Source organism: Aplidium turbinatum, chromosome 8 (assembly GCF_918807975.1).
Source record: "Aplidium turbinatum chromosome 8, kaAplTurb1.1, whole genome shotgun sequence".
In the NCBI taxonomy this organism is placed as follows: Eukaryota; Metazoa; Chordata; class Ascidiacea; order Aplousobranchia; family Polyclinidae; genus Aplidium; species Aplidium turbinatum.
In genome coordinates, this window is record NC_137479.1 from 27595320 (window position 1) to 27610019 (window position 14700).

At 38.2% G+C, this 14700-nt stretch overlaps 1 protein-coding gene across 1 annotated transcript in view; it reads right to left on the reverse strand.

Annotated features, from left to right (window-relative positions):
* LOC145776221 (SCO-spondin-like) overlaps window positions 1–14700 on the reverse strand; it is a 71861-nt gene that overhangs the window by 13347 nt on the left and 43814 nt on the right. The window contains exons 18-22 of the mRNA XM_082587623.1: window positions 14109–14228; window positions 11270–11362; window positions 8857–9023; window positions 2821–2903; window positions 1872–2016 (exon numbers count right to left, since the gene is read on the reverse strand). Coding sequence (XP_082443749.1) covers window positions 1872–2016; window positions 2821–2903; window positions 8857–9023; window positions 11270–11362; window positions 14109–14228 — 608 coding nt within the window. The remainder of the gene's footprint in view (window positions 1–1871; window positions 2017–2820; window positions 2904–8856; window positions 9024–11269; window positions 11363–14108; window positions 14229–14700) is intronic.

Genomic DNA, 14700 nt, shown 5'->3' on the forward strand with positions numbered 1-14700 from the left:
AGCTGATTGAACATTTTTGTTTCTTATTGCTTCTTTATCTCTTCTAATTTTGTTGTGATCAATTATTAATCGTGTGTCATCTTTCGTGACCACGCCCAAATCAACAAGGAGCGTAGTACAGATGGCTGCTGTGGCGCGATTCGAAATGCCAAATCTCTCCGATTCGATCACGGTAGTCCTTAAAATGTTTTGATGCCGGTCCGTTACAAATCTCTTTTTTTCTTCACTCTGTGATGTTGTTGGAAAATCTGCTTCATATTCTGATTCTGAATTCACAACTGATGCCAAACTTGATGAGTCAGAAAAACTATCAATAACCTCGTTATTATATGTCTGGTTGATTGACGTGATCCTTCCACAGCTTTAGAATATTTTTTTTTTGTAGATGTGATGTTTCAGCACGGTGAATATTCTGTATCTGATAGCTGCTAGGTCTATCAGAATTTCTTAGTCTATATTTCATGTGGAATTACTTAATAATTAGATATTAATAAATCTGAAAAATGCAAAATCAAGATTAGTGAATAGTGATAGTCTACGATCATTAAAGCAGTAGATTTTCGACAAAAATTCAATGTCAATACTACTGCAATAAATAATAAAATGTAATCTCTGCAGCTACAACTATCTTCAGTAATCCTATAACTGTCGTATAAAATAAGTATAAGACCACAGCAAACGCATTTCGCTTGAAAAATATAGATTGAACATAATTCAAAATTTTGCGTTTTTTGCAATTTTCGGAAAAATTCAATGTTTAATACTACTACAATAAACTATAAAATGCAATCTCTGCAGCTCTAACTTACTTCAGCAAGTCCATAACTGTCTAAAAAATAAGTATAAGGCCACAGCAAATAAATTTCACTTGAAAAATATAGATTGAACATAATCTAAAATTTCGCATTTTTACCCAATTTTGCGATTTTCGGCAAAAATTAAACGCGATTTCCTCATCCCAAACCATTGTTCAAATGAGCTGAAATTTTGTATACAACAGTTTTAGGTGTCTATCCATCAAAATCCGTATGAGGCAGGTGGATATAAAAAAAAAGTGATTTCGTGACCCGCCCTACTACCTACTACATTGGCTCATTGGCTACACAGTACACAGCATCTGGTACGGTTGATTAAAAATGACCGAAACACTGAGTAGCGTACTTCCGGCCTCTGCTTTAAATTCTTAACAATCGTATGCAAGCTAAGTTATTTAGCGCATCGTAAAGTCAACTAAGCCATCAGTAGCCTACACCAGTAGGCTACGAAAAATCAAACTGATCGGCGAGACGTAAATGATATGGCATTTAATGGAAAGAAAAGCAAGTGTGTTCGGATGGACATTTTTAGGCTAGCCTCCATAATTAAGCTTGCTTAGTGCTTAACACCATTTTAGCCCAATCTACTTTACCAAACGCTTTTAAATCCACTTCATGCAACTCAAGCGATGTAAGATGTGGTGAAGTAGCCAGCTGCAATTGCTGCTGAAATTATGGCTGTCACGTGACGGTATCCTGTTACGTGATTGGAGTAGATGAATATGTTAGGTTTCAGAAAATTATTCTTGCACAAATTAGAATATGTTAGGTTTTACACACCAATTATCTCGAAAACCATACTACATTGGGACACAATTTCTTGTCAGGAGATGCATGAAGTCTTTAAAAGTCGAAAAATGCAAAAAAGTCATTTTTAGCAAAATGGCGGATATTAGGTTTACCAAAATCACGGCAGAGTTAATCAAAAATTTTGCTTGCAAAAATATTTGGCCAAGAGTAATTTCATTACAAATTGAAAAAACTAACGTAAGCTACTTTATTATAGGAAAAATGATTGTATAAAAGACAATTAGCGAAACCCTTCTATATACTTACCCGAATCAATGCAATATCATAAAAAGGAAAACTATATTGTTCATGTATGACTATTTCCGACGGCTTAAATCTTTGAGTATGTATTGTATCTTGATTCACAGTCTCTCTTCCCAGAACAAGATCAACGCTGCTGAAGGAAAGACCTCTGCAACAGTATTCACATAGTAAAATAAATTCTACATTTTGCAATGTGCAAAAAGCCATGTTACTGAGGAAAATTCGCATGATACAATTGATACTTTTGAGACGACTTCACAAACATAAATTTCTAAGAAGCTATAAATGAATAGCGGGGAAAGTGACGTATGGAAGAAAATGACAGCCAAGCCTTGGCTGGAAGATGGCAGAGTATGACGATGATTCATGGAAGGTTCAGCGATAGCGTATAACCCTACCCCGTTATGTGGGTTGTGGAATGGCTTCATAGCTTCATTTTTGTTTTCAATATTTAACCAAAGAAGCTGTAATAATCCACTTAAAAACGAATGATTTTACGCTCCAAGCCCCGTTGGAAAATCCTAATTAAATGATTTAGTTTGAAATAAAAAAAGTAAACAAAACGTTTTGTTTGATGAAATTATTGTAAATACTATAGATAGAAATTTCAAATATTTTGTAGTTGCACAAACGTATTTGTGATAAACATTCGTAACCGGTAAATGATTTTTTTTTAAATTTAATACGAAACAAAATGGTCTTTATTTTGAAGTAAAATCAAAACAATATACTCTTTCTAGAAAACTGTAAGCTTCGAAACATGTTTGTAATGTACTTGTCAGTGTCATTTTCAGTTGCAGCAAAAAAGTGGTAGGGGAGGCTTAATTTCTAGAAAGACAGGATGCCAATTTGAAATGTTAGATAACTAACTTATAGCCTACTGCCTACTCAATTTGACATCAATGTATATGCTAAATATTTAGTTACAACATGAATAGACAATTTGTCTTACTCAAAGCAATGTGCAGCAGTGAGAACATATTCATCAGAGACGAGAGTACCTCCACAGAATCTTCCATCTACGTACAATTGAACCTAAACGAAAACGATATTGCTTTAATTTTCATTGACACCAAAATTACCAGATTGTACAATTTCCTGTCGCGATGTCCTACACCAGTGGTTTTCAACCTCTTTTTGCTTGTGACCCACTAAAACTGAAGAAAGGTTGGTCGGTGGCCTATGAGTATGTCCAGAGTTGCCAGGCAATCTTGGAGAAATTCAGAGAGTTATGGTCTAAAATTCGGATATATTAAAACAAATAAAAAAATGTTCCGTTTGTGGTGCAGTGCAGCACTTCAATGATATCCAATGAAGTTAAACATAGGGATCTAAATTAATGTCCAAATGATTTGCTAGCCGTCGGTAACAATATATCAAATTAGACCGATTTATCGTGTTCTCTCAGAATTTTTAGGCCACCTGGCAATCCTGTATTATGTTATAGCAATAATTGTTATTTTATTATCTGTTTTTTTTTATGTTCGTTTCTTAGTGATTACTTTCAATCTTGTGAATTTAACAAATTTATAGCTTCATGACACCAATCTAGGCACCATTCAACACTGAAGATAATGGAATCGAAAAACCAAACTAGGCAGGTAGCATTGATAAGTGTCACAATCAATGCGCAAAGCCTCGCGACGGGCTGCTTTGTATCTTGACCAAACGTGCTGTTTTGATTGTGGAATTCTTGAGCGATGTGTTATTATCTGTTACTGTCTTGTAGTAACCTTTGATTGCGAAATCTTTATTATGTAACGTACTGTACTTCCAGAATATTCTACCCTACGTGCAAATCTAGATGCTTCTTTTGCTTGCTTCTCATGTTTTGCCAGGTGCAGGGTTTATGACGTCACAAAGATGTTTACGTGTAATGCAACTCGACAGAACAATGAGTTCTTATGATGTAACGTTACGTAACCTTCTCGAAGTTACTAGACCAAACAACCTGCTACAAATAGTGGTGTAATTTGCGTACTTAGTATGTGAGATCATTATTGTAGTAGTGTTAGTTGGCAATAGACGCAAAGATTATTGTTGATCGAGAGTTGAAATTTTTGAACACGAGTAAAGCAAAGTTGGTGCTAATATAATTTCTGATTAAAATTGTATGAGAAGCTGTGAGTGGATTACGATAAACTCGATTAATAGTTGTTAGTGTTGGAATCTATTGCTGTTCACTGTTACTATTACTTTGATTAGTTGCTGGAAGTGCTGAACCATTCGTTGAAGTCCTTCAAGAATTTTCATTATCACTTCACTAGTAGAACTATTCGACTATTTGATTGACTGCTTTTCGGTTATAACCCATTAAACTACGTCATTGAACATTTCCAAGTCTCTTTCCTGGTAAGAGATAGAAAGAAATCGTGACAATAAGTTGAAGTTGCTTGATAAACATACAATCAGAAGTATGTTCGCCGATAGTCCCTTTTATTTGATGACAATGACCATAATTCAACTTACAACATTTTGTTTGTGCGCTAAAGTGTTCTAGTCAAGTTTCATATTGCCTTTATTGTGTCAAGTTTGTAGCCCATTGAAAATAACGCAAAAGCCCACCGATTGAAAACCACTGCTTTACACAGTAGGCTGTATCTATAGGACGCTATTTCTTTTGCGTTGAAATCGCTTTACCGTTTGTGGCATCTAAGTCTTTCATCTTCTTCTTCGTTTGAACCTTCTTCGCCAGTCCAGGGGTCGAGGGGCTCTGCCTTTTACCACCCTTGGGCAGTGGCGGCGACGCGGTCTAGATGTTTGGGCAGGTGTCGAGCAGCCATTGAATTGATTTGTCATCCAGTTCACGCAGACCACGCACACCATTTGGCGCATTGTAGATGGCGTAGTTACAGATTGGTGTGGTCTACAGTTTGTTCCTCCTTGCCACACTCACAAATCGCGGATGGAGCCATCTCCCATTTGTGCATGTTGGAGCGGAATAGTCCGACGCCAGTACGCAGGCGGTTGAGCCGCACCCAAGCCTTCCTTGGCAAATGCATTCCGGTTGGGTGGTGGCTGGTATCGGAGATGAAACTTTGGAGTCTTGAGGAATTCTTCTTCCACTCTCAGCTCCATTGGTGGTCCGCCCAGGTAGCCGCACTGATGGATTGGTCTTCAGCAATTTTCATCAGGAGTTCTGCGCACGTACAAATGGGTGTCTCGATTTCAGTCGCTGAGGTTTCTCGTTCACAGACTTGTAGAGACTTGAGTAGAGCAAATGGTTGGGGTTCATAGCGCGACGAGAAAGAGACAGGATATCTTCTTCGCGACGAAACTCAGCTGGTTGGATGCCTGCAAGGACGGAGATTTTCCGATGGTGTAGGTCGCAGGCATCCTGTCACGATACGCAAGGCGTCGTTTATGGCAGTGTCGATTTGATGGCAGTGGGCAATGCGGCTCCAGACAGGTGAACAGTATTCTGCTGGAGCGTGAACTAGCGCGATGGTGGCAATGCGCAGGGTATCGACTCCGGCTCCCCAGCCTGAGCGGGCCAGACGCCTTAGCAAAGCTGTGCGTGTTGAGATCTTTTTGCGTAGTGACTCCAAATGTTGACGGTAAGTGAGCGACCTGTCCAGGACTACCCCTAGATATTTAGGGTTTGGGCAGAAGGGCAGGGTTTTTTCATCGGTGTTGATCTTGAGCTCACGCTTCGCTTCCCGGTTGTTTAAGTGGAAGGATGTTGTCATGATAGCCTAATGCTAACATAATAAGTGCATAACTATCATTCTCAGAATATTTAAAATTTAATCCCAGCTAGCAAAACAAATATTTCCATAATGCAAGTTGATTCAACGGCAGCAGACCAAAAAGTGACTTTAAATAAGAAAACAACAAACTGAGTTTTGCCATATGAGCAAGGTAGCGGTAACCGCCTTTGTGCCTCCTGGCGCGTGGGCGCTCAATCTTTTTGGTCTGTACAATGTTTTTGACTATTTAAAATAGAAAAAAAGCTGCTACAAAAGCTCGATTTTTCAAAAGCTTAAATCATGCAAGGCTGTATTTACTGTTTCCTAAACCTCCGGCTGGGAGTCTACCTCCGTGTGGAGGTCCACGCATAGTTAACTCGGACAGCGTTTTTAGGTTTGCAATTTCACATGTAGCCTACGGTACATTTAATATGGATTTTTTCCATGTTTGCAAAATTTTCTCGCTCGCTTTGCTCGCTCAACCATAGTTTATTCACCTAATCAGCGATGTTGGGCAATGGTCATGCATAGTATCATAAGTGGATTAAGGAAGTAAAACCGTTTCTGTGTCCCACAAAAAAAACGACTATAATAAATAATGTAACATTCCGAAGTAAACACTGCTCACTCAAATAGCCTAGATAATTAGGAATTAAATTGATAATGTTAATGGAGATAGGCTATAAAGTGAAATGAGCTGTGAAAATACGGGAATGGCCCGTTTCGGCTAGTCGGATTCGGCTAGTTCCCTATTCGGCTATTAGTCTTTTTCGGCTAGTACCCTTTTTGGCAATTTTTTGAAAATCCAACGATAATCCTTGTGTAATCCAACAAAATCCTTCTGTAAATCATACATTCTTGCAATTCTTGCCTACAGACGGTGGCGTAGGATACATGTCGATTTTATGTGAGCAAACATTTCAATTTAATAGTTCAAACATTTTTCGCTAAATTTCATTTCAATTTATTTTTCTTTGTCGGAATGCAAAAGAAACGATATAGTGGAATAAAATACAAAATTCTCTAAATAAACAGAAGGCGTCGTTGGATTTACAGAAGGATTTTGTTGGATTACAGAAGGATTATCGTTAAATTTTCAAAAAATTGCCGAATAGGGAACTAGCCGAAAAAGACTGTAGCCGAATAGGGAACTAGCCGAATCAGACTAGCCGAGTTAGACTAGTCGAATTGGACTAGCCGAATAGTAGCAGACCCATGTCAGCTACTATTCGGCTAGTCCGATTCGGCTAGTTCCCTTTTCGGCTACAGTCTTTTTCGGCTAGTTCCCTATTCGGAAATTTTTTTAAAATACAACGATAATTAATTTAACGACGCTTTCTGTTTATTTAGGGAATTTTGTATTTTATTCCACAATATCGTTTCTTCTGCGTTCCGACAAAGAAAAATTAATTGAAATGAAATTTAGCGAAAAATGTTTGATACCTTTCCCAATTTTTCCCAAATGCGCTACTGCATTGTCGGTATATTTACTTTTTTTTAAATTCTTTAACCCTTAGAAGGTTGGAGGGGGGCTGTCAATTCAAATTTTTTGCATCAACAGTTGTATCTCTAAAACCACTGAGGCTGCGACTACGAGATTTCTTGACTTTTCCTAACTTTTATTCACCTCTATTGAGCTGAAATTTCGAGTGAATAAAGGTTATAAATTGAGAGATATAAGGCATTTTTCAGCACATCCTCTGAAATATTTCATATTCTATTGTTCAAAATTTTCCCAAATTTGTTCAAAATTTTTCCCTATATCCTTATCTTTAAAATCCTATATCTGTAAAATCCTATATCTTTAAAACCCTATATCTATATCTTTAAATCCCTATATCCTTAAAATTCTATTGTTCAAAATTTTCTCCAATAATCCAAAAGTCATGTCATCTCAACATTTCAACGTATATGAGCAGTTCTAAAATTCACATAGTTTTAATTTTCGGATATGCTCAGCGTGAATAATTTTAAAAAGTGAATCCCAAATTTTGAAACCGTGCCTTAAAACATAACAGAGATATCACTGCTAAAGAATAAGAAGAATCGACAGCCCCCCCTCCTCCCTCAAACTGAGCAAGACTCCAGGAGTCCAACCTTCTAAGGGTTAAGTTGTTTACTCTTTGCTGAAATGGTGAATGTGAATTTTTATCTACATTGAATGAGTTTGTGGCCATAACCTAACGGTTTCTAGTCCTATTTTTAAGAGCCATCACTAAACATAGGGACCGCCCATTGGTGGATTTCGGAGGGGGGATAAGACGGTGCTCATACGGCCTGCATATGAGTCGTTCTCTTATTGAAGTGCATTACAATGTCAAGGTTCATTTACAGTCCATAAGAAACATTGTTTCCAGGTTGCACAGTTTTCCATTTTGCAGCAGATCAGGCGCTGGCTTTCCAATCATGCACTCTTGGTTTGAATGTCGGCTTAAGCTGGTTGTTGCAAAACACTGCTCACCTTCATCCAGGATGCAGCCTAATAAATTAAATGGGCGTAGTTGCTGAAAGACAGCCAAGAGAAAGAAACTAACTACTTTACTCTTGTTAGTGCCGAAGGCTTATAATTATCTTATCCCCGGATGCTTGGGTTCAAGTATGAGAGCCTTATCTCCAGATGTTTGGGTTCAAGTATGAGAGCCTTATCTCCATATCCCCGGATGCTTGAGTTCAAGTATGAGAGCCTTATCTTCTTATCCCCGGATGCTTGGGTTCAAGTATGAGAGCCTTATCTTCTTATCCCCGGATGTTTGGGTTCAAGTATGAGAGCCTTATCTTCTTATCCCCGGATGCTTGGGTTCAAGTATGACAGCCTTATCTCCATATTCCCGGATGCTTGGGTTCAAGTATGAGAGCTTTATCTTCTTATCCCCTGATGTTTGGGTTCAAGTATGAGAACCTTATCTTCTTATCCCAGTATACTTGGATTCAAGTATGAGAGCCTTATCTTCTTATCCCCGGATGCAAGGGTTCAAATATGAGAGCCTTAGCTTCTTATCCCCGGATGTTTGGGTTCCAGTATAAGAGTCTTATCTTCTTATCCCCGAATGCTTGGGTGCAAGTATGGTACTCACCTTTAGTCACCCAGCTGACAGAAGTTGCACTGATTTGCTGCCTGCAGACGTTGAATCAATGCAAAAAGTAATGGTTTTGCTGGGTGGGTCCTACTATTCTTCCTTATCCTATGTTGGCAAGATAGTAAAAATGAAAAAAATTCTATTAGCCAAATTTGACGCTTTCTTTGCATGCAAGAAGCCTAAAGACTCCTGACGTAGTTCAATCTTACAACATCATCTTACCATCCAAGGCCACTGAGTTATTTTTGCTGGTTGCCCATTTATGATTCTTCCTGGAGATGACGGAACTCCACATCTATTTCCACTGTCAGCGATAGTGGATCGGTCACAGCATTCATGGCTATTTACACCATCTCTCCGTTGTTGATTGTATTGTATTGAACAGTTTCCTGCAAAAAATCCATTCAGTTCAAATAAGACCAACGATGTTATCTTGACTATTAGCCAACCTTGACTATTAGCCAATATCTTTTCGTTTACCTAGAGATCTGTAGTATTTTCTGGGCAAGATCGGTTCATGGATTTCTAAAAATAGCCTATGGGATGCAAAACCACCTTCTCAGAGTAAGGCACGTTGAATAATAGTGTTGCCAGTATTTTGCGACATAAATGCTATTTTTATTTTCTTAAAATCAAATTAATTCTTTTTTGTTTAATGAACTTCAAAATTTGCAAACACAAGATCCCAAAAAGAATTACAACTTTAAATTATCAATTTATTATTGCAGTAGTGTTTAAAATTTTTAAATGTTCAAAGTAATTACGCTACAGCTTGAAAAATTATAAATTTATCATACAAGCTACTGTTGTGCAACATCATCAGCTTATTTAAAGATAGCATTACTGGATGAATCAAGTAATGAGGTTATTTTTACAGAGATAATTGTTTTAAATTTATCAACACTAATAGGCTACTTTATTTAATTATTTTTTTAGTATCTTGGCTTACACTTGATTGCTAAGTTGACAATAGGTCACTTTAGAAATTGAGATAATTCGTACAGTTGTTGCAAATGTTAGTCTAGGCTTGATTAGAAATCACTGGCTGATTTTTGAGCTACTTAATTAAAAATCGATCTTTGTTTGAAAATGTGCAGAAAGTCTGGCAACACTTTTGCATAACACACCTTCTCCGATACCAAAATGGCGTAAGTTGCGCTTCCCGATACGTTTTTGATTTCCCTGGATCGGTTACCTATTATAGTCTCACCAATAACTTCAGTACCGTAATACTTCGGTTTGAGTACTTTTTAAAATTTAATGTACTTTTGCCTTTTTTACTTTTTTTTTACCTCTAAATCTTTAAGCTACGCGGTTTTCCATGGAGTGTGTGAGTCCTAGTTTAGGAAAGTACTACTCTAGGTCGTAATATTTGCTCAGTAGAAATAATGCAAATAGTCCGACCAGTTAACTGACTTGGTTAAGCGCCAAACCCTAATCTTAAGATCAATCTCCGCAAGTTTGACTCTTGGAGTGTGCGCTTGAACGACACATTTCAAATTTTGCTCTTTATTCAGGATCACTTAGTGGATAGAATAGGCCTACTTCACAGACAACAACATTTTCACAATCGGAAACTTCACTCTGCCAATCTCGTAACCGAGCCTGTGTCAGCGGCTCAAAGTCTCTACACGTATGCGAAACTACCAGAAATAATCTCTCAGAGGTTTTTTCAATGCGAGGATAAAGATCCAAGCCAACCACTTTCCGATTGATGCCCCAAACAACTTTACAATCAGGTCAAGTCAGCATAAACACCGAACATTTTTCCAAAAGCTACGGACTACGAAATGGTCTTGACCATTATTGAAATGTTACGAAAAAAATAACCTACACATTCTAAGGAGATGTTTGTAAAATTCTGATAAACAACAAGGTTTTCGTACAAACAGAACAATTTTTGTACAAACAAATAACTTAAGTGTTCAAGCGAACAAAGTATCCAAGGACTTCAATAAAACAATTTTCCCCTTCTCTTACTACTACTATATAGGCTACCTGGCCACGGAACAAATGGTAATTTCTCAACACGAAAAAATATTTTTACCGAGCCTCCTGCTATGGTGTTGAGAACTTTTGTGTTACATAAGCGTCGGGTAGGGTCGTCGAAATATCAAACAATCATTTGCTGTCCTAATCTGCTTCCAGTCAAACGTTTCTTGTTTTTTTTTGGAGTTGCAGAAAACAAACAATTAGTCTGCATTCGCTTTTTTATTTTTATTTCAAAGGTTTAGCTTTATCGTTTGTCAATTCAAATTCAGTAGACTACTGTGTTATTAATTTTTTTTACGTCGGATGTGTTCTGCGTTGACTATTCCATTCCATTTTTGACGAACAGCAGTTGCTTTTTAAGTTCAAACTTCACAAAAATTCCATGAAATATGAAATTTCTGACCTTCGTTACTTGTGATCAAAGTTAAAATTTTGCTACGTCGGATGCATTCTGTGTTGACTATTCCATTTATGACGGAGACTGATTATGTATGATGTCACATAGCTTAGACTCCAGCTAAACAGCAGTTGCTTTTTAAGTTCAAACTTCACAAAAATTTTAAGAAATATGAAGTTTCTGACCTTTGTTACTTGTGATCAAAGTTGAATAATAAAACACTTCGTGAAAGACAAAATTACTTACGTTGAGAGCACGTTGAAGGCGCACAGTCGGAAAAAACACCATTTATAAGTTGAGTTCCCCCTCCGCAAGACCTCGTGCATGTGTAGTCTCCTTCTGCATATATAAAATAACCACATGAAAATAAACAGAAACAAACGACCATTTCTAACTCATCATGATAACCAGTAACTTGGATAATTCGACGGACTACCCTTCTAACCCCATCAACCATGCAAATTGTTGACAAAATGCAACAAACACCAAAGTTTTCACCTGATTCACTTTCTAGACACCTATCTTAGTTGTTGCTTGAGTTACGAAGAATGATTCTTTGGCCTTGTCATCCACACATCACAAATTATTAACTTTGCAGCAACAATCCTAAAAGCTTTTGCGATGCCAGGATGTTTCTTACTTACACAGCGACGAAAGGTCAAGTTATAGGCTAGTTGCTTTCAGGTGCAGCAGAACAAATTGCTTTAGATAAAGATTTCCAGCAAAAGTCAGGTGTTTATTCACCAAAAAGCAAATCACCGGCATTTCACCAACTCCAAAACATTTGATACTGTCAATCGAGTGTCAACTGTAGAGCTTGAGGGTGCAATGGCCGTATTTTCAGGAAAACGTCTCTTGATTCTACGTTCTTGAAAACAAGTCCTATTACGTCAGCGGATAGAACTTACGAAAGCAGGGTCACAAATAACGCAATGATAGTTCATAATATGGACAAAAAGTTTTGAATGCTTTTGCAAAGCCTGACTAAAAAAAGGCTTTTGTAATTTTCCAAGTCCCTTCTACTCCTGATCAGTCGCGTTGACAAGGGGGTCCAGACTCCAGAGGCTACTTTTGATCCTGGGCTCGGAATGATTTTATTAGCCGGGAATCTTTCCAAGGGGCCCGGAAGAGAAACCCCTGGGCCCGTAAGAGAAACCCCTGAAAAACCCCTGCGTAATCTTTGGCCATAATGCGTCTTTCTTAGAAGTGTCTTCATTTGGGGCCAGAGGATCTTATTGGTACTGGGCCCAAACCATCCTCTCAACGGCCTTGCTCCTGAGGTTTTTATAGTTGTTCTCAGATATCGCAGTGGATAGAACCACAAAATATCAATTTCCATGATATTGATTCCACGTCGCAATAGGATAGCTTGGCGTACAGTTCGTGGAAAAACGTGGATTCAAGAGGTAAACTCTTGGCCAGGTTTTTTTAAATATAGCAAGATATGTCGGGTAAACAATCACGGGCAAGTTAACAAAAAAATGATCAATGAATCGAACAAAGGGAAGTTTTGCAATAGACTGAGTTTGGATTTCAGCATCATGGTCGTTGTTTACTTCATAAATGTAGATACAAACGACTTAATTTATGTTGTGTTTATTTACATTTATGAAGTAAAAATGAGGTTTGTCAGACATCAAAAGCATCCTCCCCGTAAGTTGAATTGGTTAAGTGTCCGACTTTACGAAAGAAGAATCTGCAATATTAACCATGCTAGTTTGGCTCTCCGTGTGTGCGCTTGAGAAACACATATCAGAACTGCTCTCCAACGGCTACGAATGAATGAAATAATTTAGACAACAACAGTTCTATGCCACTCTGCCAATCTTGGTTACCGAGCCTGAGTCAGTGGTTCAAAGCCTCTGCAAGTATGTGAAACTACCAAACCTTTCAGAGGTTTGCTCAATCCGAGAAAAAAGATTCAAACTAACCGAAAACTGGAGATCAATCCCCTTCTTTTCTACATAAGACCCAGCTTTTGCTCTGAAGTTTTTTTTAAGCAAATTGTTTGTTTGTTTGTTTATCTTTATCCTGCATTGCGGGGAAGCGGACTTGAGCGCTATGCATTGGTGTACGCCTTCCGACATACACCTGACCCACGCTGCAGCCGACGACAATGTCTGTTTCCGGTTGTCTACTCTACTTATGACTTAAATTTGGAACTACCCATTACTCGAAATCGATCACTGGGTAGAGGCAATTATCGTAAAGTTTCTTGCCCAGAGAAACAGCAACAGGTGCGGGTGGCTGGAGTCGAACATGCACGCTCTCGACTGTGAGCCCAACGCGCTAACCACTCGGCCACAGCTGCCGACTGTTCGTATTGTATAATGTTCGTAAATGTTCGTATTGTATAAAATTCGTTTGGACATTGCTGAGTAAATTGCCTCTCCGTTGCGTTTCTAAACATTCTTAGCCTTCCGTTCCGAGAAGATTTTGTTTGTTTGTTTGTTTATCTTTATCCTGCATTGCGGGAAAGCGGACTTGAGCGCTATGCATCGGTGTACGCCTTCCAACATACACCTGACCCACGCTGCAGCCGACGGCAAGGTCTGTTTCCGGTTGTCTACTCTGCTTATGACCTAAATTTGGTAGGCTACTACCCATTACTCGAAATCGATCACTGGGTAGAGGCAATTATCGTAAAGCTTCTTGCCCAGAGAAACAACAGCAAGTGTGGGTGGCTGGAGTCGAACATGCAGGCTCTCGACTGCGAGCCCAACGCGCTAACCACTCGGCCACTGCTGCCGACAAATAAAATCTTTATTCTTTGTTCTTAGCCCCTCATTTCACTTACGCCGCTTTTGGTAACGTACCTGTGGTAATGGTATTACTTCTGTGATTGACATTTTTTAAATACATGACCCTTGATTAGTTGAATATCGTAAGATGTCACTTTTCTTTTAAATGTTTGTTCAAAACGTCTCGTTGGAGTTACAGCATATGGTAGGTTAAGCTATTATTGGTTGATTTTTGTAGTTTATACAAACTACAAAGTCAAGTACACTGCCCTACTAAAGCATATTTTAATTACACCATCATCACTGGTAGGCATGGGAAGCTAAATGAAAACAATTATTCATACCTTCATCTGTACATGGAGCAGTAGAGCATCCTCTTCTCATGGTCGTTTGAAGTCTTGTGCGATACTGATAACCTTGTCCGCAAGTAGGATAACAGGGCGACCACGAAGTCCACATGGAAACTAAAATACTGGATAAAATTAGCAATTTTTATTTGACTTATCTGATCTATATACTTTTTTTTGTCGTGTGAGCCTCTGAGGCCGAGGGTCTATCCTTTGACTACTCTAGATTCACGATGTTTCTGGACTACACTGGAAAGTTGTGATAACGCACCCAGTCTTTGGTTTCATCATCTAAAACGGGCAAACTTTCCACTACATTAGTTGGTTTGAAAATGGCACATATTATTTTTATTTATGTTATTCATAATTAAAATATCCGGCTTTCTTAATACAGATCTTATACCGTCTGAGTTGTAAATTGTGATGCTCGAAGCATATTTATCAAAATTTCATTTACAGTACAATTTGTCTTATGGACAAAACGCAAATTTTAAAACAGCTATAGTTTTACTAGATAAACGATTTTGCATGCATACTTGAGTAAACGGAGGTTACTGCAGTGTAAAGGAATATAAAGCTGTATTGCAAC